At 35.0% G+C, this 25,656-nt stretch overlaps 3 protein-coding genes and 1 long non-coding RNA gene across 7 annotated transcripts; all 4 read right to left on the bottom strand.

Moving 5' to 3' along the window:
* Window positions 1-742: 742 nt before the first annotated feature.
* On the bottom strand, window positions 743-3,545 carry LOC108196018 (transcription factor GTE7). 4 transcript variants are annotated; one of them, XM_017363073.2, is made up of 3 exons: window positions 1,562-3,544; window positions 1,290-1,476; window positions 743-1,154 (listed from the first exon to the last, which is right to left on the bottom strand). In XM_017363073.2, exons 1-3 carry the CDS (start codon window positions 3,017-3,019, stop codon window positions 1,093-1,095), a joined length of 1,707 nt encoding a protein of 568 aa, XP_017218562.1. In that variant the 5' UTR covers window positions 3,020-3,544; the 3' UTR covers window positions 743-1,092. The 4 variants fall into 4 exon arrangements, with proteins under 4 accessions (XP_017218562.1, XP_063938269.1, XP_017218560.1 ...); XM_064082199.1 differs by having other exon boundaries at window positions 1,290-1,473; window positions 1,562-3,542; XM_017363071.2 differs by having other exon boundaries at window positions 743-1,476; window positions 1,562-3,545.
* Window positions 3,546-7,579: 4,034 nt separating this feature from the next.
* Window positions 7,580-8,541, bottom strand: LOC108194339 (uncharacterized). Its single transcript, XR_001801413.2, has 3 exons — window positions 8,385-8,541; window positions 8,178-8,265; window positions 7,580-7,840 (listed from the first exon to the last, which is right to left on the bottom strand). It is a non-coding gene; the product is annotated as an uncharacterized LOC108194339 (long non-coding RNA).
* Window positions 8,542-9,501: 960 nt separating this feature from the next.
* LOC108193586 (probable beta-D-xylosidase 6) lies at window positions 9,502-13,283 on the bottom strand. Its single transcript, XM_017360302.2, has 6 exons — window positions 12,384-13,283; window positions 11,562-11,728; window positions 11,360-11,457; window positions 10,928-11,278; window positions 10,309-10,725; window positions 9,502-10,199 (listed from the first exon to the last, which is right to left on the bottom strand). The coding sequence occupies exons 1-6, from the start codon at window positions 13,146-13,148 to the stop codon at window positions 9,598-9,600; spliced, it is 2,400 nt and encodes a 799-aa protein (XP_017215791.1). The 5' UTR covers window positions 13,149-13,283; the 3' UTR covers window positions 9,502-9,597.
* A 1,291-nt stretch (window positions 13,284-14,574) lies between these two features.
* Window positions 14,575-20,308, bottom strand: LOC108196318 (cystathionine gamma-synthase 1, chloroplastic). The gene is made up of 11 exons (XM_017363550.2): window positions 19,735-20,308; window positions 19,479-19,582; window positions 19,297-19,370; window positions 17,804-17,972; window positions 17,152-17,211; window positions 16,804-17,007; window positions 16,611-16,697; window positions 16,390-16,497; window positions 15,487-15,582; window positions 15,255-15,373; window positions 14,575-14,810 (listed from the first exon to the last, which is right to left on the bottom strand). Exons 1-11 carry the CDS (start codon window positions 20,120-20,122, stop codon window positions 14,687-14,689), a joined length of 1,533 nt encoding a protein of 510 aa, XP_017219039.1. The 5' UTR covers window positions 20,123-20,308; the 3' UTR covers window positions 14,575-14,686.
* Window positions 20,309-25,656: the final 5,348 nt, after the last annotated feature.

Genomic DNA, 25,656 nt, shown 5'->3' with positions numbered 1-25,656 from the left:
CATTTGTTTTCGTTACAAAGCGGATGAATTTGTCATGTTTATGCTATTCGTCAATTTCAATTTACATCCAGAGTGTTGGAAGAACATTAGATGATTGTATTACATTACTTTTGCATTATGATTTCAGTTAAGCCTGGAATCGGTTGGCTTCTGGTAATCTTTTACCAAGTTTGTTTCCAGCGATGTTGTTTTGTCAGTCTTCCATTGTTGGTTGCTCTTTCCCCACAAATATATTTTTAGATTCAGTTGATCTTGAACGGTAACTTTGGCTTTTATCATCCTATGGCAATCTTTGATGATGTGTAACACTTTTAAGTATAATTCTTAGGTTTAACACTTGGCTGCTCATCCCTTTTACCATACAAACTTTCTCTGAATTGTTAAAATTTGCTTTAGGAGGCCATGTATTTTGTTCCTATATTGTTTTCATGTTTTCGTTCAAGCTGGCATATCCACAAAGACACAAGAACTTGGTACATGTGGTATTTGGGCCTTCCCAGCTCTCTGTTTACTGATCTAAGTTTTGCTGCATATCATCATCTTTATTTGGTTGTACACTATAATCATTGTTAGTTCTGTTCCCCAGTTTCAGATTCTATCTGTTTTCATTCTTTCCTGTGCCTGTTTGCTCTTTAAAGTTTGATTATTCTGTGCAGCTAGTATTCTGATTCCTTTAGAAACCGAAAGAAACACTCTCAACACTCAACAGTCTTATAAAGTGTTAGAAATTAAAGAGTCAAAGTGCACAAATTTAGAAGACTTGATATATATATTTCATTTGGATACTAGTTACTCTGTACATCTTCTCTGCCATAAGCTTTCCTTCAACCCATCAAGCAAAATCATGTATGATAATAGTCATACAAGCAATACTCCCAACACTTCTTGCCCTTTACTCCTAATCAACAACTCTGTCTGCCTAACATATTTCTCAGATCTTCTACATTTCGCCTACCTACATATCTGGCTTTACCTACCAAATCTTTGTCTCTAGTCAGTTCTTTTTACACTGATTAACTACACATCTTTAGTCTTTAGATACCCAAAAATTGACCATATGCCTTGAGGAGCTCATGTTCCTGGTGGAATTTCTTAGGTGGCTTCCTGTGAATGCACACTTCCATCCGAGTCACTTCCCGAAGAGCTTTCAGATTCTGCTTCCACACACAAACAACACGATATACACATTACTAAAAACCCTCTTCAAAGTACAGGAAACTAAAAACCCTCTTCAAAGTACAGGAAACTATAGAACTGCACGACAAATCTCAAGAAACTGCATCCCTTACCACTTGAAGAGTCAGTTCCAGAACTTGAGCTGCTCGAGTTGCTTGATCTGATAGGACTTGGAGCATCCCTCTCAATCTCTACTGGAGGGTAATCGTACATTGGTATTTCATCGCCAATGTCAATGTCCTCCTCAACCTTCAGCATTGTCGGGACATGTGGTTCTTCCATAGTCGCAACTGGAGACTGCTATATACAAAGAACATTAGCCAAACAACAATAACATAGGGGCACAATACAAAATAGTCTACTATTTACTGCCATGAGTTATAACCTTGATGTTCTCCAAGTTTGATGCCAAATGATTTACTAGCTCTTCTTTCCTCATCCTGTTCCGAGCAGCTTTTTTGTGAAGCCTCGCAAACTTTTCCAAATCCCACATTGTCTCACTGTCAAGGGCATGAACATCGAGTTCAATTTCCCCATCACCACCCGGGGAAGCCAATTCAGAATTCCGCTTGGCCACAATTTGCAAAATATCATTCAAATATTCCCCAGCCAAGTCCTGCAAGATAAGCCCCAACTTCTCCCTATCCCCGTCACTCATTTCTCTTCTGTTTGATACAATTGGCTTTGCCTCGGGCACCATCTTTTGCTGTACACTCAAAGACTTCTTAGCAACATTGCAAACTTTCGCAGCCGATGCCTGAACTGGAGGTACCACATTAGTGAATGCCCCCTGAGAATGCATTTGCACAGGCTTCTCCATTTTCACCTGGGTCGCGACTATCTGTGCTTCCGCCAACCTAGGCAAAGGCTTGCTATAATTCTGCTGTGCAACAACAATCCGCTGCCTTTCAGCCTCAAACTCATTATAAGCCGGAACAAACAATTCCTCAAACTTATCGAGCAGGATACTAGCCATGGTATGAGCATCATCCCCTTTCGGATTATAAGTCATAGCATTATCAAAAATCAATCTCACATCAGCAGCAAAATCAGCCGGTGTTCCATATAAATGCTTACCAAGCTTCGTCTTCACCGTACCTAGATCCATCGGACGCTTAATTACTTGATGATAATTATGAAGCCCCAAAGCAACCGCATCCACCGGCTTATTAAACACCCAACCATGCTTATGTTTCATCAATTTCGACAAAATCGCTCCACATTTCCTCCTCATCACCGCCTCAACCTTCCTCGTAGCCGTCGAATCAAACACCACATTCTTCACAGGCCTCTTAATTTCTCGATTCGACGACACCTGCATTCCCCTCTTTTGCCCTAGAATCTTCCCGGGCCCACTCTTCTTCCCCGAACCGCCTTTCTTAACATTCGAAACCACATTATTAATCTGACCCGAAGGCGGACCGAAAGACCGGTTCAATCGAGCCTCCGATTCACGTGACTTAATTTCGTACATAACACTCCTGACCCGTTCAAGATCCGAAACAAGCCGGTTCTTCAACTCCTTCAACTCACTCCTCGAATACAAGTCCAGATGAAATATCACGTGACCGTCACGTGCCGTCTCCTTCTCCACTACACAACAGTCCGGCGAAACATCCGCCGAAAATCTCGGCGCCGCCACGTCACCCTTCCTTACATGGCCTCGATCAACACTCTGGACATACCTAGGGTTAGGGTTAGGGTTCTGACTAACAAACCGGCCAATGCCGGCGCTGCCGTAACCAGAATTAGGGTTAGGGTTTATCGCATTGTAACCCGTGCCGTGGTGCGCGTAATTCCTCCACTGCCCCTCGTTTATCCTCGGCAGAACTGCTGACGTCATCAGTTAGAAATGAGAATCTCCGGCGAGTTATTGATCGAGGACTCGCCGGCGGACGGCGGAACAACGGCGGAGATTATAAGAAATGGGCGAGGGTTTCAAAGCTTTATATATAAGACTCTTTTGGTGATGAGTTTCTGTGATAGCAACACGGGCTTCTTAAAGAGAATCAGATCTGCCCGTCGACGTTTCGGGCAGCTCGTGAGCCGTTGATTGGCTATTTTAACGGCTGAGATTAAATTGTTGGGCACGTGAGGGTTCTGACCGGCAATCTGTAACGGACGGTGGTGATGGGAGGTTGAGGACACGTGGATAGCTTGGTGGACGTAGATTGGGGGATGAACGTTTTCTCGGGGCGTTTTATATTTGGACGAATTTAGGAAAAAGTTGAATGAAATTACTGAGCTTTTATTGTGTTAGATATGGATTTTGTAGATGCAGATATGGAATTATATTTTCATTCGTAATGTTGTATTTTCTATCTGGTCCCACAATTTTTTTTCTTTTTTCTTTGTTATTTATTGTTGATGGAGAGATAAGTTTATATCTGTAACGGCCTTTGTGCATATCTTCTCAATCCACAACGATTTTTGATTTCCATGAGATATATGGTATTGAATGTTTTTGATTTTGTACCTTGTTTGTGGTTTGGAAAAAAATAGCGAGTAGTACATTATACAGTTGCAAATGGTGAGGATACATACATAAAAAAAGAAATGGATGACATGGGGAGGGTCTGTTATCTGGGTTGCTTCCAAAATAAATTCCCGCCAAAACAAGGGTTTCGTACCGGTGGAATCTTTTGGTTGAAAAACTGTCAATAAAATAAATGTTGTTGTAAAAATATTAAAAGGGTATATTCGATAGGGATTTTAATGGGCTGTTTTTAATCTATGAATTTTAATGGATTGTGATTTTGATTTTGTGTGAGTTTTTAATGAAATGTTGTAAAGTTGATATTGATTCTTTAGGATTTAAGCATGCTTCAAAATCTCATGAATTTTGGTGAGATTTCAAAAAAATTAAAATACATTGAAAAATTGCATAGAAATATAGAATCCATCATTGAAATCCAAAAAATTTCATTAGCATTTGAATACCATCATATTTTAATTAATTTTAAACAATCTTAGAGGGGTGTATTGGATTGGGATTTTAAAGTATTTTTTTTCATTCATGAAATTCGAGGGTATTCGATTGAGATTGTTTGAAATCCATTAAAATTTTGAGGTATTCAGTTGAGATTTTAAATTATGCTACAAAATCTGGTGGTATTCAATTGAGATTTTAAATTATGCTTTTAAAATCCGATGGTATTCAACTGGGATTGTTTAAAATCCATCAAATGCTGATGGATTTTTTTTCATTTCATAAAATGATGGATTTTGTGGCATTTTTCAGTGTATTTTAAATTTTTTGAAATCTCACCAAAATCAATGGGATTTTGAAGCATTGTACCTAAATCCTATCAACTCAGCGACATTTTATCAAGAATCCGCTCAAAATCAAAATTCCATACAATCCATTAAAATCCATAGACTAAAAGTAATCCATTAAAATCCCAATCGAATACACCTCCGTTAATTGAATACCATCGGATTTTAAAGCATAATTTGAAATCCAAATTGAATACCATCACATTTTGTAGCATAATTTAGAATCTCAATCGAATACACTCGGATTTCATAAATGAAAAAAAATCCTTTGAAATCCCAATTGAATACACCCCATAAATATTTCTTTGATATTTATATATTTTAAATTATAATATAAAAAATATTTTTAATATTTTATAATCAAAACTATGACAATTTTTCGTAGAAGTAGAAGTCAAAAAATAGCTTTATCCAAAAAAATGGGTGGGTCCTGTTTCTTTAAAAACAAGTTTTGAACTAAAAAGTAAAAACGCATTTCCAGAAAGCTATTTTTGGATTTAACAAGTAAATTCTTACATGTTTTTTAACTAAAAGTTGTTGCTATATAGAAAGATAAAAAATACAAAAAAAATGTATAATATAAATATTTACCATTATAAATATACTCCCTCCGTCTCAATTTATAGGTCCAGTTTGGGAAAAAAATTTGTCTCAAAATACTTGTCCCTCTCTTCTTTCAATACAAATTTATCTACATATTAATTGTGATTTTTTTGAAACTCAACATTATTCTCATTTCTCAATGCACTAAATCCCTATATTTATTGTGATTTTTTTGAAACTCAACTATATTCTCACTTACCAATACACTAATTAATGATATATGAGATAAGATTCTATCTAACCAACTTTTTTCTTAATATGTGTGTTTATTCCAAAATGGACCTATAAATTGAGACGGAGGGAGTATAGATTTGTATGTTAGGAAACCGTAGTGCGTATCGGTTTTGAACTGTGTTTATTCTATGTCAAATCACAATCTACACTGCGCGATTTATTATAATTTTAACTTGCCACCAACACATTGAAATATATTGTAGCATCTCTTTTCTTGTCATGTTCAATTTGAACATTTACTTCTTTACCCCAAAGTTAGCAGGGTAAAACGGTAAAAATAAAAAATAGTTCACTTATATTTCAGTTTTTAAAATTATTATTATCTAATATTTTAAATTAAATTATTCAAAGGATATATTATCACTATATTTCCGTTAATTTCTCATCATCGAATTTTAAAACTAATAAAGAATTTCAACATAATCTATAGCATATTTTTAGATTTTAATTGAAATTTTTAATCTATATAATATCCCACATATTAAAATCAAATATATGTATATATATTAAAATATAAGACATTAAAAATAACCTGTTCACATGATGTAAACAAGTATTAATAATACATCAATCAACCACTGTATTTCAAACATCTCAATTTACAGAGCACCATTTATTGATGGTTGGGGGTGGTATTTCTACGTTAAGGTTCCTGGCTCCGGTAAGAGTCAAGGATGTGTCTAAGATATGTTAAAATCAAAATCTGGTTCTTTCATAAAAATTTGTCTATCATTGCCGATGCTCAAAACTGGCATATGGCTGGCATATGGCTGCGTATATCCCCTCCGCCCTTACTTCTTATTCTCCGTGAAGAGAAAGAGAGAGAGGGGCAATTAAGAAGATGGGTTTGTCACATGACGCTGCTCTGATTTTCAAATCCTATGGGGTTCCTCATGGTTCAACTGGTATGCCCTTCTATTACAATTATTTACAATATTCTTTCTTTTTCTCATGATTTTGAGTGGAATTGCGAAAGGTGTTGATTTTAATCTTGTTTGTTTGTGTGTATTTGTTTGTTTATTTAATCCCTGTGTTTTGTTTGATTTTTGGTGTTTTTGGGGGTTTTCGTGTTACATGTGATACGCTTCGTTGTTCGCTTCGCATACGACGAGGCAACTTGATCGATAGCATAGCGGTGGTGGCCGATGGTGGCGGTGACGGCGGTTTCAGGACGGGATCCGGTTTCAGAAAGAAAAGCGCGCTAATTGTGCCTTAATTGAGGGCGGTAATTGTGCCTCGTTAATTATGCCTCTTTATTGAGGGCGTAAATTGTGTCTCAATTATTGAGGGCGTAAATTGTTCCTTTTTATTGAGGGCGTTAATTGGGCCTTATTTGAGGGCGTTAATTGTGTCTTAATTAAGGATATTAATATTTTATTATTATGCCTTAATTAAGAGCTTAATTGTCTCAATCATGAGTTATCATGATTGTGGGAATATTTTGATGTAATCTGTTAAATATATCGACTTATATTCTTTTTGTTTCTCTTGTTTTATTTTCAGGATTTTTGGAAGAAGACCGGTTTTCTTTTCGGACATTAAAGTTTTATTGTCTAAATTTCCCCGGTCATCTTGCATGTCCGATGGTTAGATAATAAGCTTTCTTGAATGAAAGAATTATCACGGTGAATTGCCGATTCTCGTTGAGATTTTATTCTCATTTTCAAAACAAAAAAAAAAGTATTAATAATACATCGAATAACAATTCTTGATATTGAATCTGGATGATTAACTATTTACACTGATGTTCTCGAAAAGAAACTATTTAAACTGATAAATATAAACAACGGTAAAACGAATTAGAATTAAATCATTATTTTTGTAATACTGTAATTTTGAGATAATAAAAGTACGCGATTTGTGCTTTATACCTTCGTGGCTCCGAGTGCAACCACACTCTCGTGATTACTACTTGTACTAGGTTAGCAATGTCCCGTGACAACTACTCCAGCACACTTTAAGACTTCTAGGAGAAATAATCAAAATCATATTATCGGTTGAAGGAGATGAGAAAGCAAGCAAGAAATCTGTGGCAATAAAGAGTACTCGAAAACTGTAGTCCCAAATAATTGTTCACCTTGGTGTAATATAGGGGTGGTTCGGATAAAATTATAAAAAAATTATAAACAAATTAAGATTTATAAATTATTAAAATGTTGCGATACTTGAGAATTTCTGATGGATTAAAAGAGTACAGTATAAACAGAAATAAAAATCAGTAAAGAAAAAAAAATATGTTTCTCAAAGTCCTACTTAAATTTGTTGCCACTATTTCTTTCACACAAATGAGTCACCAAAACAGAAACCATCTTATTAACAAGAGAAGCCCAGCTCCCACTACCCAAATATGCACTTAATTTTGATGGAATGCATTACAGAAACTTACAGTACATGAGATGTAAAGCAAATTTACGCTATGAGATGTGATTAATTACTAAATTTGGTGGAGTCTTGTAGACAAGGAGGAAGATGAAGGATTTATAGTCAACCGATGAAGATAGAGAGATCGCAGCACTCTTCAAACAGGCAACAGCAACACAAAGCTGCGAGACTGCAACACCACACATAAACAACATAAAACACCTGCACTGTGTTCATGAAATACTAGTATATAACTGCAAGAACTGATGCCCAAAACACCTTTGTTAATGGTGCTTTTTAACATAAATTTGTTATTCGGACATTTCTTAGGTATTCTTCAACTAGCAGACACTCTGTGAACCGGATTCCGGAATGACCTAACAGAGTACTCCCTCTTTTTGGATCTCTCGACTTTTTTTCACATACTTTTTATATACATGATCAAAATTTTTAAAAATATATATATGAAAATCAAGAGACTAACGTATCCAAAGTCCAAACGGAAAGATACTGGTTCATATTATTACCATCCTTCAAGAAAGCCTGGTTCCCTCCTGGGCGGCGGAGGTGCGTAGTACTGTGGCGGTGCCATCACCGGAGGACCATAATAGTTACCTGCACCCGCTCATCATTTTCATGTAAACATAAATATGAATAATATTATCAATCTTTAAACATACTGACACTTGTTTACGAGTCGAGTCGAGTCGTGACGGGACAACGTATTTGCTTACCTTGAGCAGGGTAGGGATATGCATACTTTGGTGGTTCATTCATCTCTTCACTCGCTCGCACTGGACTTCTCAAATCAGACTACCAATATGCTGCCTTAAATTTCGGAATAAGAAACAAAAAGCAGAGCCACAAAAGCTCTTTCACTCTAGTGTCTTCTTTGAAATTTATTCTACGAGGTGGGACCCTGTACTGCCCTACTTTCTTACTTTCAAGCTGGTGTGGTGATCACATAACTGTGTCAAAACAAATCAGAGACAGTTTCTTCGAAGACAGCTACACTTGCATTGATTAAAGATGCTTAAATTTTCCATGCTCATACACTATATTCATATTACCTTTTATTTTCAACAAGTATGTTGAGTTACATCGGTTTGGCTATATATTTTGTCAATTATTTGTTTTATTTTCTTTTTGTAAATTTTTATTTTAGAGAAGAATGATTCTTTTTTCTTGATACAGTTGAATACAAGCAGTCTCTAATGTCAACAATTCTTGTATTTAATTTAAATAAAATTTAGTGACAGTTAAACATACCGACAAACACCTCTCCTATATGTATTTGACAATATTGGAACTATCGATATGTTGGAAGTTAAATAAGGAAAAAGAAAGATTTGGTAGCGGTAAACTTGTATGCGTGACGTGGATGCTTTGACTGCTTGTGGAATGGAGTAGTTGAGAAATTGCTAAAAAGAAAATGGAGTAGTTGCTCCGATGTTGATTAGACATGTCAGATAAATTAGCTGATTTTTAAAACAAATTGCTTGAAGAATCTGAGAGTTGAGACCCTTCTTTTCTTATCATCATAACCAGCATATTCTTAGAGAAAATCTAATATATGGAACATGCGTTTGATATCTTAAGATTTTAGATGGACAGTTTACTTAACATGATATATAGACTCGGTCTGGACGGACTCGGATTCGAGTCTCTTCATTTGAGAGAGTTCTATCTATTTAATATCTAAACCTCTCAGTCTGAGACTCTGAGTGCATTTTAGTTTTTACTGTCTCCTTGTATTCCAAATTTCGAAGGCAGAAAGCTTTTTGCTTGACGAAGAACTGCACAAGTCACCACATAATCATGCAGAAAGAAAAGGAAGAATGAAAATTCTGCTTCTGTAAAAACATCTGAATTCCATTAGGCTTATCATACGCATTCTTTACAATCAGTAATGGCGATGCCTTACAAATATTCAATTCAATTAGTTCATCATATTTGTATCGAAACAATGTGCTCTTGATCTTCCAATACTAAAGCATGATCGCCCAGAGGCAATATTCTCTTACCATGCTCATTTGCAAAACTGAAATGATTACAAGGATCTACTAAGAAACTAGATTCGGTACCTCTGTATGATGTAGTTTGTACACGATCAAATCCAATCAGTTGTTTTCTCGGAGCACCAGCATGTTCATTTGTAACTCTAGAATATAACATGATAACATGGCTTCCATCCATTTCCCCTTCATTCATTACTGAGACTTGCACATTGAATTTCAATGAATTACAGGACTCAACCTCATCGAGGTTAATATAGTCCAGTTGATATCCTTCTCCTATTTGCAATTGTATTTTCCTCTTGGATTCTGGGCTGATAGATCCTGACAATGTTAGTTGCTTGGGCGCGTTGAGGAGCTTGTAAGTGTAATTTGTGAAGCTGAGGCCATATCCAAATCCATATACTACCTTGCCAGTGTAAAATCGATAAGTTCTTCCAGGATAGTCCCGTGAGGGATCAGCTCTCATGTTCATATCATTCATTGGTACGCTTGTGAATGCCTCTGGATACCAAGTCAAGGGAAGCCGTCCACCTATTTTTGGTTATAAGAGAAAAAAATCGACTAGAAGTTAAAATACTGTGGAAAATTTTGAGGTTATATGTCTACCTCAATATCCTTTCTACCAATTATATCGACCTACCTGGATTATAATCTCCAAAAATGATTTCTGCAAGTGCATTGCCCCCGGCTTCTCCTGGGTAACCAATCCACAGAATGCTGGCAATTCTTTCATCTCCGTTGGCCATTGAGAGGTCAATAGGCCCACCACCGGTTATGACTAAAACCAGTGGCTTTTTACTTATAGCTGCAATAGTGGTAATAAGCTTGCTCTGAAAACCTGGTAGAAGGAGACTATATCTGTCATGATCTTCAGTTTCTTGGGACAAATCCAAACCAGCAACAATGACTACAATATCAGCATCTTTAGCAATAGAAATAGCTTCCTCAAAACCAGAAGTGGATTCGCAAGACACTGCCAGGCATCCTGGTGCGTAATTTACATTCTTTACATATGCCTGGAGACCCTCAAAAATGCTTTTTGGGCTACAAGGAATACCTAAACAAAGTGAGGAAAGACAAACATATTATAATAGATATTCAAACATGTTGTAAACATGTGGTGGAACAATTTTTAGGTTTCCTAAGATTGACCAAAAGACATTAAGCACAGAAGTAATTAACTCCTATATACTGCATAAAACTATAGATCTATATCCAAGGCATATAAATGAACCAAATCTACAAGTTTAAGTTTGTACCTGTATAACCACCACCCATTTTACTTGTATTATTTGCCAGTGGACCAATAACAGCTATTGAAGAAATGCTATCCTTGTTGAAAGGTAGAAACTTATTTCTGTTCTTTAAAAGCACAATGCCCTGTCTTGCTGCTTCAAGTGCCAGTGTCTTGTGTTCTGTGCTGCAGACATCTTTTGGTCCTAATTTTCCGTAAGGACCTTTAGTAGGATCTCCATTAAAAAGTCCAAGTCGGAGTTGAACTAGAAACAGATTAAGCAGAGCCTTATCTATGTCCATTTCTTGCACCTTTCCTTGTTCTATGGCAGATTTGGTGTTAAATAGCATATATGTTCCACAATTAATATCCGTTCCTGTCAAAAACTCATAACGCAGATGTTAGGAAGCAACAGTCTTTGAACAAAAATATATAGAAGAAGATTTAAAACTAAAACCTGATTTAAGAGCAATGGCAACTGCATCCTCAGGACTTTTTGTGTAATTTTGATATTCAAATATTGTGGCCACAGCATCACAGTCAGAGGTGATATATCTGCATTTAAGCCATTTTGTGGAAGAAATGTAAGTGTTTATGATCAACCCAATTTCAGAAATTTCCATCTCTAACACTTTTTATAAGATTAGTGGGAATATCACCCCTCGAAACCCCAATCATTCCGAGCTTTCTGCAATAATTCCTTATCTGCGCATGCAGGTATCCCGTTTACTGCATTGTACGAACACATTAAGCAGCTTGCTTTCCCTTGTTGGATGCAGCTCTGGAATGGTGGTTGATATGTGTCCTGCATATCTTGCGCTGTGACCTGAAAATATATAGGTGCATTTGATGCAAAAATGTCAATCTTTGGCCTCAGCTGAAAGAAGATTTTAATATTCTGTCCAGAACACTTGTCCTAAACTCCTAATGCAGATCATTGTGTTTTAGTACCAAGTGGTTTTCAGTCCAAATTTAAACGGAAGTTTAACTAATATGTATCAGATTACTGATTAGATATTTAAACCTCTAAATCTGAGTCTAGGCTGTCATGAGTGGATTGTCACAAAACAAGATCATCGCTGTACTAATTATATTTGAACTGAGATTATACAAATTAGAGTTAAGTACAACTCCTACAAAACACACATTGCTCTATCAAAATTCAAGAACTCCAGACTTGGATGTTCCTTGTTATTCAACACTGTATTGATCTACAGTACTCCGTCTGTTAACCCATAGACAATTAACATTGAGGGAATCCTAGTTCATTCCATTAGTAAACTGAACTTTATACATCTGCACCATTCAATCTCATTTTTTATCTTGTTCTTTACAAACAAAATAGGGGTCACAAAAGAGATATCCTCTAAATTGTCATGCCTCTACTTTTAAAAAAAATGGATATTGAAAATTCGCAAGCATAGCAAACAACATTAAATGATCAAGAATGATATATAAAAGATCGAAAAGGATAAACTTACCACAGCATTGAAATTATATCTAGCAAAATTGTTCCACAACTCCAAATCATAAGCAATCATATGTTTGCAACAAGCAGACAACATCAAGCCCTCATTCCCATCATCATCACCATCACTCAAACTTCTCTTCCTAACAACTCTCTTCACATTTCCACCACCACCACTGGCCTTCTCCCTCTGGAACCCTCTCACAAAATCAACAGCAAAAGCCGACGCAACCATCGGATCCTCTCCAGGTGTCTCCTGGCCTCTCCCCCATCTGGGGTCCCTAAAAATGTTAATATTAGGTGCCCAAAAGGTCAATCCAGCTTGGCCAACATTGTACATTGCTCTAGCTTCCACTCCTATAGCCGCCCCGATCGCGTACCACAAAGTCCTGTTAAAAGCAGAGGCTGTCACAATAACCTGAGGAAAACTTGTAGCAGCCTGAATTGTGCCATTAAAAGTGATTCCAGGTCCATTAGTAGCAATCCCATGAAGTGACTCAGACCACCATTCATAAGCAGGGATTCCAAGCCTTGGAATCCCTGAGGCATTGTTACAAAGCTGTTGGATTTTCTCAGGGAGAGTCAAGTGAGAAATTATAGATTGAGCCCTGGTTGTGATTGGCAGAGAAGTATCACAGAATGGGTAGGAATTATATGGAGGCTTACATGGGTATTCAAGATTTTTGACAATTGTTTCAGAATTTGTGAGAAAAAGATTGAGATTGAAGTACAAGAATGTGATGATGATTGAACTGAAGAGAAAGTTCCATTGAGACATTTGAACTGAACTAGAGTTTGTTAGCTAGAATTTTTGAGTTTGAGTTTTGTAACTAAAGTAGTCCACCACTTGTGTAATCATAATAGAGATAGGATCATTAAAATATTGACCTGAGAATGAAGACAATTGAGAGGTGGTGGTTGTTTAATATTGTTGGTTAACTGGTGTGATTCTGTAATTTGGATACTAGTACCGTTTTAATGCAGCATTTATGCAAATGATTTTATATGTATTCTTGTTAGGTGAAATAATAATTGGGCTAAATAAACCTAGATTTGTGTCCTTTGCTGTGATGTATAAATTGGGTTGGAGGTGGTCATGTATTTTGACCATAAATGTGTTATTTAAGGCATTTAAATCTGGTGGACCATAAAGAGGTTTTTCTTTCCTTTTTTTTTAAATGATAGGGAGGTGATTTATATCACCTATATGGCTATATATCATATCATAATTTTAGCATAAAAACAATACTTTAAATAGGTGTATTCAATTTGAGTTTTAAATGCAAATTTTTAGTATGCATCAAAAATTGAGGAACTGGGATTCAATAAAGTCATTTAAGATCTTGAGACATTTATAATATTAATACTAATCGACTAACTATAAAAAAATAACCGTGTCCGTGTCAGCTCATTAATTAAGAAATAGAAGATATTAATTAATTATTAAGAAGATAACACATATCATTGTCTCGAATTTAATTTATAATATCAAGATTAAAAATTTATTATTTTAAAATATTAGTCACGAAAGAATTAATCGAATCATCAATTTGTTATTTAACATAAAATAAGTGTTTCAAATTTCATTTATGTTAAAAATCTTAAATTTTAGTTTTGGAAATTGTCTTGAGAAATTATTTTAAGACGTCATTAGGACTTGGGACTTCCTCCACCACTCTCTTTCTTTGGCATCAGGGCTCTGCTCTTGAATTCCAATTTCCAGGTCCTTAGTTGTTTAAAATAAGAAGCCAAACACCCATTTGTATTCGTCATGAATGATGCTCTTATGGTTCTGAGTTCTCTAGTAACGAAATATTTGAGAGCATCAAAAAGGAAAATTGAAAAAAATGTTTTCATTTTTGGGTGTCTAATTACTCTGTATAGTATTAAGATGCATATACCCTCAACACTTGTAACAAGATATATCAGTCAAGGATTATGTGGAAAAGTGGACCGCATCTGTTAAAATTGCTTGTCAATCCAAAAAACTACATGGAAACTCCAAATCATTCCAAGACGCATGATGCAAGTTCAGAGAAATATCAACTCCCACTCATCCCATTTATGGTGTTAAACACTTAAAATCTCTTATCAGACTCTCGTTTAGTGCCAAGGCTTCTTGATTCCAATTAACAAGGCATATTACACGTTCTACTAGATGAGTACTGGGCGAGTTCGCCGTGCAGAATGTGCTAGAGAAGTAATGGAACAAATTGTCTGTTACTCCATGTCAATAATTTCATTAAAACATAAATAATGCAGAAACAATTTCTGGAAATTCAATATTAAAAAAAAAAACACGGGCATGTTAATTGCCTATATGGCCTCTAGGGCCTGAAGAATGTCAGTCTTCAGATCTTCAAAATCTTCGACACCAAAGCTGAACCGAACCAAATTGTCAAAGATCCCATACTTGGCCCTGTCTGCTTGACTCAGATCCCTGTTTCCAAAATATAATCAATTAGGCGTCTCGGTCATATTTTGATACAATAGAAAGCATTATTCAATATGTGCGGCCTATTCCAAAGAGACTTCAACCATGCAAGGAGAACATCATGCCAAGAGACTCCTTAATCACAAAGCTAGTGGATACTAAAATATTTAACATATTATACATAATTAGTTCATACTTCGGATGAATTCAAATGCAACGAATATACAATGTACGGGAGTTTCTTCAGACCAGGCATCATCACAATAAATTATTTTGCCTTTTGTACTACAAAGCATAGTATATTAGTACAAAACAGTAATACGTGCATATATCTGAGTCTTTTTACTTCTAAATTTGTAGATGTGTTTATACTTTATATAAACTTTTGCTAATAGACAAATCCAAAATGTAATGATTACTAGGTAGATTGTGATGAAATACGATACAAACCAGTAAGACATGATTGCTGGCTGGTCCACAATGCTCTCGCATCCTCCAAAGGAAGGGGCAATGTATGGAATTTTCAGATTGTCAATGAACTTCGCAGTGGTATGTAAGTCACCATCAACCTATACAATAAATGATATGGATGCGGAATTCAGGCAATTAAAGATATATACAGCATGTGGCAGAATGTATTAAAAGTGAGCCAATTGCATTTTGAATTTATGACCAAACCAACCTCAAAACTGACTACACCACCAAAACCAGTCATTTGACGGACTGCGATATGATGTTCTGGATGACTTTTCAGACCTGGATAATAGACACGCTTCACCTGAAAATGATATCACCAAAATTCAGTTAAAAGATTAGGGCTTATTTGCCAATGATATTTCCTCAATCTCACAATCCCAGTCCGCACAGCCTTACTATCTAATATATCCGGTTGCCTATTCATGCATTATTGAAAACTAATTAGAAGAATGTATATGTATTAGTTGCGAATAAATAATAACAGAGTATTAAAAGTGAATTTCATCTGAAAATCAGCATATAGTGCAAGTTGTGCAACACTACAACCATTCGCCAGGATATGTATTAGCTGATAACGAGGGTAAATATTTACATTTCATAGTTAGGGTATAACAGCTGCTGTAAAGGCTGAAAATCTTAACTTTAGCTGTATTTCAGGGAAGAGTTAAGCTTGTAATATTGATATAAGAATTTATATAAAGTGAGGACTCTCTAGCCCTGGGAGAAACACTTTCCCCCCACATTTTTTCTGTCCTAATAATTAGGTATGATAGAATATATCCAAGGGACTAGATTAGCTAATAAGTTGAATGGGACGAAATTGAGGTTAACTGAATAGTGAATAACCAGAAAACTGCACCTACATGTATATAATATTTATATATAAAAATGTATGTATGTATATATATAGATCTAGATATAGATACTGTGTGTGTGTGTGTGTGGCGTAGTGGAAATGAGTGCAAAATACTGATTCTAGTTGCTTCATGCAATATGCTATCCATAGACTTGTTCACAAGGAAATTGGTGTCTATTAACAACAACACCTTCCAGACAAATTATCAAATATAATGCAGTAAGATGAATGCAATAAAGATGTGTTTTATACCTTGGGATGTGCCTCTAAAATTTCGGCCATCCTCAAGGCCGTAGAATTTTGATGCTGTACACGAAGATGCAGGGTCTTCATACCTCGAAGGATAAGATAAGCAGCATTCTGATAAAAGAAAAAGAAAAGTCATCTCATGCTATTGTCAGTTTGACTGGCAAGGTTGAAGCAAAAAAAAACACTATTATGCACGAGACAAGTTAAAGTCAAGTAGCACACACCGGGTTTAAAGCACCACCAAGAATATGATGCAAATTACGAACAGTAGAAATCAACTCCATCGAACCACTAATACAACCTGCAAGTACCTGAACCAGAAAAAACAATATAAAGACATATAGTAAAGCTTTAACAACACATGTCCAATGTCATAAATTTAATCAATGCTAAAGTTATTGGCAAAATATATCATACATCATTGTGCCCTCCGATAAATTTTGTCGCAGAATGCAGGACAATATCTGCCCCTAGAGCAAGGGCTTTTTGATTCAGAGGGGTGGCAAATGTTCCATCTATACAGACAAGGGCTCCTTTACTGTGGCACATTTTTGACACCAGCTCTATGTCAACACATCTCAGGAATGGGTTCGTTGGTGACTCTGTAAAGAACAAACTAACCTGCATAATAAAGTAATGTAACCTATATTATATTCAGAAGTGTTTACATCGTTTTGAACTGGCAAGTATGATCACTACAATTTCTGACAAAGATCATGTCTTGGCAAAATATTGAAATTAATGAGCAGATTACTGTCTTCTGACATTGTTCTCCTCCAGAGCAGCTTCAAGGCCTTCCATGTCCGCAGGGTCAATAACTGTGGCCTGGATTTCAGAATTTTCAATCAGCATGTTTCCAAAACTGTAAATGACAAATGCCAGTATCTAAATACATAACTTGTATATGCAGTTCCTGCAAAATACATAACTTGCTAATGTGTTTAATTAATTCTGTAATCCTTTGTGCATTGCACATTTAAAGCATGACTACCTATGTTACAATACATGTGTAACAGAATATAAATTTGAATGCACTATATTGTTACAAAATTTACTTCATTTCATAGCACACTGCAAATAAGCAATAAGGTGATTATGTCTGAACTCATGTTCTAATCAAATAAAAATAAATTGTTTAGCTTTGTTAATAAATTAAGGTGTTGACGTGTTGTGAAATAAACATATAATAATGCAGAAAAACCGAGTAAAACTCTATTCGAAACCAGGGCAATATGTATGTGAGAATGATTAATTCTCTAAATTGGCTACTTGCATGTGATAGCAGACCATCAAAAGATGGACAAGAAGTATAAGTATTGTTTCCCAAAAAACAAAAATTATAATGTCCGAATCTGTTCGACCCTTCCAGTGCATAAACTGAATGCATGCACACTCCTTTGGCCGAAGAAATAATTACCTTGATACCCATCTTGGGAAGTATTGTTTCAATAAAAATCCGAGTCTTCCGGTAGCAATCAGTGGTAGTCACCAGATGCCCACCAGCTGGGACCAGTGCCAACAACAAAGCAGTACTTGCACACATTCCAGAAGCCATTAAGAGGGTTGATTCAGCCCCTTCCAGTGCACTGCAAGATATCATCGAGCAAACATGGTAAGTCATATGTCATTCAGCAAATGTGCCTCTCACTGACCACAAACTTCTTATAAGCAAGCAAATGTACTAGATGAAATAGGTTAAGAGCATTGTTTAAAACAGCATACAAGCTTGCTTGATCACAAAGTTGGGTTTGCACTTCAAAAACAGCCCACCATTTACAAAACTGTTTGAGGAAGCAATGATAAGCAGAAAGTGCTAAGCAACTAACAAAAGATTTGCTTAATTTTACTAAAATTAATCAGAAGCATGAGTACGGGTAGCAGGGGTTGGTAGTACGGGGGATACAGAAGATCAGCAAATATTAAAACATTGAAAAATATATAATACAGATTTCTATTGATACGTGTATTTAAACTATATAGTCATGTTTATTCTTCATAACTGGTATAATACTTAATAACACAACTATTGCATTATAAGGCAATTAAGTCATTATGTAATCATCTAACTACTTTATTAATTAATTAAGAAGAATCCCCAAAATACTAAGTTTGTAGTAGTAAAGAATCTATGCTTTCTAGATGACCAATAGTTTTGATCAACAGAATATTAGAACATCCCAACAATGGCAAAGGCTTTGAGTCACGGAGAAGATGAAAATCTCTAAGTTTCTTATATAGTAAGAAAACAAATTGTTTATTATCGACTAGAGGCAACATGAACTCATTTGTTTTTTATAATTATATTACTAAATTTTTAAAAGTATCACTAACCATTATTTTATACAAATACATATGCATATATACAAAGGGTCTTACTCAAATACAAACTAAAAAAAACTAAATCACATCAAAATATAACATATGCAGTATGAAAATTGATCGTTGGGAGATGAAAATACAATGAAGTCAGATTTCAAAAAAAAGATCACCGGTTGACGGAAAAATCAAATTAAAAACTAAAGGGATTATGTGAGATCATGTGTGGGAAGGATTATTTTGATTGTGAGGTGATTTCTAGGGGGGCATTAGATTAGATTTATTCAAGGGCCTAGATTAAGGTTTTAGTTTGTACTCTAATTTAATTTGTATTTGAACAATTGCCTATGTGTGTGTGTGTGTCTATATATATATATATATATATATATATATATATATATATATATATATATATCTGTGTGTGTGTGTGTGTGTGTGTGTGTGGAAACAGAGATTCCATGAACTATGCTTCTCTTGGATGAACAGGCGCTTAGCTTTGCAGTTAAGCTCTAGTGTTCCATCGACATCTTGTAGCAATTTTTGCATTTACAATAATAGTGAAGGGTGAGGAGTGAAGTTATAACGAAGAGAGACCTGATCTTCTCCTCTGCAACCACAGTAGTAGGATTCCCATAGCGCCCATATTCAAAGCTCACACTTCTTTTCTCCTATCATAAAGATAAAACAAATTACTATCACCAACCTTAAAAACAAGCAACACACAAAGAAAATGTGCATAACTCCGCAAACTAGTAAGCAATAATCAGGAAATAAACCTTAAAGTCGAGGAGATCAGAAGTCTTTTTAAAGAAGTAAGCAGAAGTATTAACTACTGGAGTAGTTATTGCATCCGTGACAATGCCGCGGCCTAGCCTTTCACCTGAATCAATCATTTCGAAACTTAACTCTACACATCTAATCATCATCTAATCTAATAATAACAAAAACACAAGACAAAACATAATAATCGGAGAATATATTATATAAATATAAATATAAATGTGTTAATGTGTAAATAATTAGTAAACGAACCGGCATGAATAGCGAGACTCCCATCGGAGGACAAGAAAGAGAGAGGATTAACCACCTCGATCTCTTCAACGACGCTTCCGTTGGCGGAGTCAGTGGCCACGGATTTCGGAGGCTGATTGTTCGACCAAGACGCAGCAACGACTTGCGCAACACCGATGTTGCTGCAATTCCTGCGAGCTTTGTTGCTCAATTGACGAACGAAGTCGGGAGGGAAGCGCAATATCAACGAAGACAGACCGAGAGAGCCGTGAGATTTGGAGATCTTCGAGGTGAATCTGGATCTGCCGTCGGAAGTGGGGATTTCCGGGCCGGAAAAGTCGGGATCTGAGCGGCACTCAAATGACGGAAATGCCCTCATGCCGTAGCAAGTGGAGAGAGAGACGGCCATCGCGGATTTGTTGGTGTGAGAGAGGTTGGGAGATCTGGAGATCGAGAGCGCCGCCGTGAGTGACCACCGCCGCCGGCCTTCTTTTTTGGTTGGTAGAAACCCTTGGCGTTCTAATTGATTTTAAATTTATTATATACTAACGTCTTTCCTATCGGCTGACTCAGATTTTTTGGTACTCGTATACTGGAGCCATTATTTTACACCGTATTCATTATTTAACTTGCCATAACCAGACACGGACTTAAAGGGGTGTATTCGATTGGGATTTTAATAGATTGTTTTTAGTATTTGAATTTTAATGGATTGTGTCTGATTTTGATTTTGTGCGGATTCCTGATAAAATATCGCGGAGTTGATAGGATTTAAGCACAATGCTTCAAAATCTCATTGATTTTGATGGGATTTCAAAAAACTTAAAATACTTTCAAGAATGCCACAAAATCCATCATTTTATGAAATGCAAAAAAATCCATCAGCATTTGAATACCATCAGATTTTAATGGATTTTAAACAATCCTACGGGGGTGTATTCGATTGGGATTTTAATGCATTGTTTTTAGCTTATAGATTTTAATGGATTGTATGAGATTTTGATTTTGTGCGGATTCTTGATGAAATGTCGCAGAGTTGATTGGATTTAGGTACAATGCTTCAAAATTCCATTGAATTTGATGGGATTTCAAAAAACTTAAAATACACTGAAGAATGCCACAAAATCCATCATTTTATGAAATGAAAAAAATTCATCAGCATTTGAATACCATCAGATTTTAATGGATTTTAAACAATCTCAATTGAATATCATCAGATTTTAAAGCATAATTTAAAATCCCAATTGAATACCACCAGATTTTGTAGCATAATTTAAAATCCCAATTGAATACCTCAGGATTTTAATGGATTTCAAACAATCCCAATCGAATACCCTCGGATTTCATGAATGCAAAAAAAAATGCTTTAAAATCCCAATCCAATACACCCCTCCTAATTGAATACTATCGGATTTTAAAACATAATTTAAAATCTCAATTGAATACCACCGGATTTTGTAGCATAATTTGAAATCCCAATTGAATACCTCAAGATTTTAATGGATTTCAAACAATCCCAATCGAATACCCTCAGATTTCATGAATGCAAAAAAATGTTTTAAAATCTCAATCCAATACACCCTTCTTAGAAATATTTTCTTCCAAACAAATTTTTGAAAAGCAATTATATATTTTCAGATTTTCAGAAGACACTTACATAATTTTGTAAAATTTAGAATGGTAAAAATACGTTAAAAAAAATTTCAGAAAGATACGTATTCTCGATGCTTCTTACTAGATCTGCCCCCGATCATAATGCCATAGATTCCAATATTTTTCACTTTCGAGATCTATGCTGGCCTTATCCTGGATTCCGCAACTCGATTTTGTATTGGTTAATTGATTTACAATTATATATTTCTAATTACCGCTTTTTTTAATATACATTTTCTGTACGAGGAAACAAAAATTTCTGGTCTCTTTGGATGATTGTAAATTAAATGAGTCATTTATAAAAAAATGCATGAAATTTATTTGTAAGTCGATTTTAAAAAAAGTATAAAAAGACTATCAGATTCAATTGGATAAATATTAAGTGGAGGCGAGCTTCCGCGTGAGAGTGGAATGAAGTGTTTTTAAAGTCCAATTGTCGTTTGTCTTGACATTAAAAAGGCCCTTCTGCAAGTGGGTTTGGGATCCCCTGCGGGATCCTTTAAACAATGTTAGATCCTGCCTCTGTCACACTTAAAAAGGATATATTTAGCACGGACTTTGGACTTTAGTGAATTTTATATAATTAATGAATTTTAATTAATTATATTTGATTTTGGTTTTATGCGAGTATCTGATAAATGCGGCAAAGTTGATAAGAGTTTTTAGAATTTAAACACAAGTCTTCAAAATTTCAAAGAATATTTTAAAATACATAGTATAATCTCACAAAATTCATCATTTTGTGAATTCCAAAACAATCCATCAATATTATTATCATCAGATTTTAATAAATTTTAAATAATTTCAATTAAAAAGAATAATTTCAAACCATCATTGGATAATTTAAAATTATCATTTGATTTCTGGAATAAAACCGAACTTGAACTCAAAACATCTGAATATGTTGAAATATTTAAATATATTTTTAAGGAGTCATTTAGTTACCATTATTTGGAGGAGACCATCGATGCTAGTTTCTTAAGTTGGTAACAATTCTGGAGGAGCTGGCGTGGTGGCTCGTGATCATGATGGTAAGGTTCTCGATTCATCCACTAAGTTTATGTCATTTATAGCTAATGTGTTGTTGGCTGAGCTAAATTCAATCAAGGAAGGGGTCATCTTGGCTACTAGTAAAGGCTGGAACAAATTTTGTATAGTGTCTGATAGCTAAAATGCAATAGCTGCTCTACACAACTTTCCGAGGTATTTCAGTGACTTAGATCCCCTCTTGTCAAGTATTATCAATCTTCTGCCTAGTATAGGTTTCGAGGGTTTTATATTTAGGCCGAGAAACACCAATGGTGTGGCTCATAATTTAGTCAATTATGCTTTGCATGCCAAAGTAAGTGCTCTTTGGGGTGGGGTTCTTTCCTTAGTTGCCAGTCAAGCTTTAGCACAAGATTGGCCTACCTCTTTGTAATAAATCTTTATTTAATGAAGTTAATTTCCTTAAAAAAAAGAAAAAAAGAGTCGTTTAGTTCATCAAGCGGTAGAAGAATGGAATAAGAAATCATACCTTCAAGTCTAAACTATTAGTTTGAGATTTTATTTTGTACCGCCAAACAAAACATATATATTTGGAATGAACAATAAACCATAACCAAACCAATAAACCATACGTGAGCGGAGTTCAAGTTGTCTCTCTAAATAACCATCCATCTATTTGTAATCACACTATTTGATCCATATATTTAAAAAATATATAGTTATACAAAATAATGAAATCATATGTATTACATACTCTAAATGAATCATTATTATCCCATTTGATTTAGTTGCTATTTATTCTCTTCGTCTTTTTTTAATGTTCATTTTGGTTTTTAAAAAGTTAAATTGAACCATTTTTGACTAAATATTATGACTTACATATTCATTATTTTTAAATTTGAAATTTGCATATTAAAATAGACTAAATACATGATAAATATTATATGACAAATGTAAATTTCAGTTAAAGTATGTATGCACCATTTTGACTAACATTATTTTTAAGAAATGAATCCTTGACTTGATTTTAATCACATTAAAAGAGGTAGAGGATATTAAATAAAGGTAGTTTATAGGTGTATGGTTTAATAATCTTAGACAAATACCGTAAATTGAAGAGCCATTTTTTTTAACATGTAAAAGGGAAAAATAAATATAAAATGGGACAAAGGGAGTACTCCTCTGGTCCATTATATATTAAATATTAATATTTTTATAATTTTTTTCTGAATAAAAATATAACAAATATTTAGAAAAAAGTTTAAAAATACTAATTTTGTGCATGTTATCAAACCTCATATATGCGTAAAAAATGGACCGCCGTAAATAATGGACCTTGACACATATGATTGGAACTTTTAAGTCCATCGCTAATAATATAGTAAAAACAGGCCCAACAATATAGTAAAAGCAAGCCCAATGCAACGTTCAAAATGCTTCGATCATTGTCATAATTTATTGAAAAAATATCAATTCCAAAAGAATGGCATATCTGGATGCAGATATACCATGTCTCGAATCAGACTGGCTCCTACATGACTTGCTCTAATAGATCGGAGATTTCAAGGCTAAATCCAAATCTAACTTTTGTCTGGCCGTGCTTACAAAGTTTGATTCGTGCGAACTCCATTCTGAACCCGAACCATTCATTAGTCCATCTTAAACTTTAGTTTGATGAGATTCAACTCGGTTCAGCTGATTGACAATCTTAATCATGCATGCATATTCTTTGATCAATTTTCTGAAGCAATGGCTGGCTGATGAACAGAACATCAATCTTCTAACTTCATTCAGAAGCAAAATAAAAAAAGATCCTTGTCGGAGACAGCCCACTTGGTTTTCAGTACGCGACCATTTGTATATTCATCAGTTTCCACCCCACTGAACTTTTTATTTTGTACAAAAATTTAGCAACTACAAAACATAATAACGAGACATTTAACGTCCAATCATCTCTTGGTCCAATGTTACCTTCCTGCTCTTTTTACCGGATGTCGAGGATCTTTATTCAAATGTCGATATTCCAAATCTTGTCAAATATTGATATTATTGTACTTTCTCGAACAATTGCATATTTGTTTTTCAGCATTACTTGCTAAGCTGTGAGCGTCTACAATGTGTGTTTGGATAAACATCCTGACCTGTATAGCAGAAGCCAGTGAATACTTGAAATTTCATCTTTATCACTCTTAAAATAATAAATTGAAGCTGTTTTTAGACTATTACAGCATTATTTATAGCGGAAATGTGTTGTTAAATGAAGAACTTGTTAATGCTAGAGGACTGCAACATTTAAGCTTGAGCTAGATATTACTATGAAATTGCTAAATAATGTGACAAGTTCACAGGTTCATCATCTCTGGCACTTGTAAAGATTCGAGAAGTTCAATTCACAGTTAGACGACAAGTGTCCCCATTCCTTTCCAACGCGGCCTCTGGATCCACACTTTCTCGAGATGCGTGTTTTAATCAGATTTCTGATATCCTATTGCTCTTTCATCAGTTCATGTGTTAATGTGTTATGTGAGAGAATGTTTTTGCTACATAGAGTAACATTTGTTAACGTACTGAAAGCAGACGTTATCGACGATAAAAATCTGCGTAAATTCATTCTCTGTAGTAATATTTTCTCGACGAACTAAATTTCTTTTATTGAAACGTCTTTTTTTTTTTTGCTAAGCAGAAACGTCTATTTTTGAGTCGAGAGAAAATCAGAGTTTCGACCTCTGCTAAAAATATAGTATGCAACTAATATATCTAAATGCTTTTTGCAGACAAGCTTCATTTTAGCATATCAGTGTATAGTATACTGCTATTAAAGCCATGGTCCAAAACAAAGAGACAAATGGATTATGGAGAGTTAAGATGTCCAGCGTTTTTTTTTTCCAGCCGAACATATGCTATTAACATACACATGTCACGGCCTAGAGCCTTTATGAAAACCCTGAAAGTACAATAACACAATAAGACTCACATAATAAGGACCAATATGGAATCTAATAATCACAGTAACCAAAGCTAATGGGCAGAGCTAGTCCATGTTATGGTTAAAAAAGTGATGATACAGAATTGAATAAAAAACCAAAAGATCTCAAAACTTGGGACATTGTGATTTTAGAAAAGAGTGGCCATGAAATATAAACTATGCATTACAGAGAATCTGACAGTCTCTTTTTCTGTAGGCAAGATGACAGGTCTTTTGGAGTTAGCTTCATTTTCATCTGTTAACACATACTTGTGGGTCAAACCTTTCCAGGATATGGGGTTCAAATATATCTTCAGACTGTCTGATTGAAGACTTAG

Source organism: Daucus carota, chromosome 7 (assembly GCF_001625215.2).
Source record: "Daucus carota subsp. sativus chromosome 7, DH1 v3.0, whole genome shotgun sequence".
NCBI lineage: Eukaryota > Viridiplantae > Streptophyta > Magnoliopsida > Apiales > Apiaceae > Daucus > Daucus carota.
This window is presented reverse-complemented; position numbering and strand designations above follow the sequence as displayed.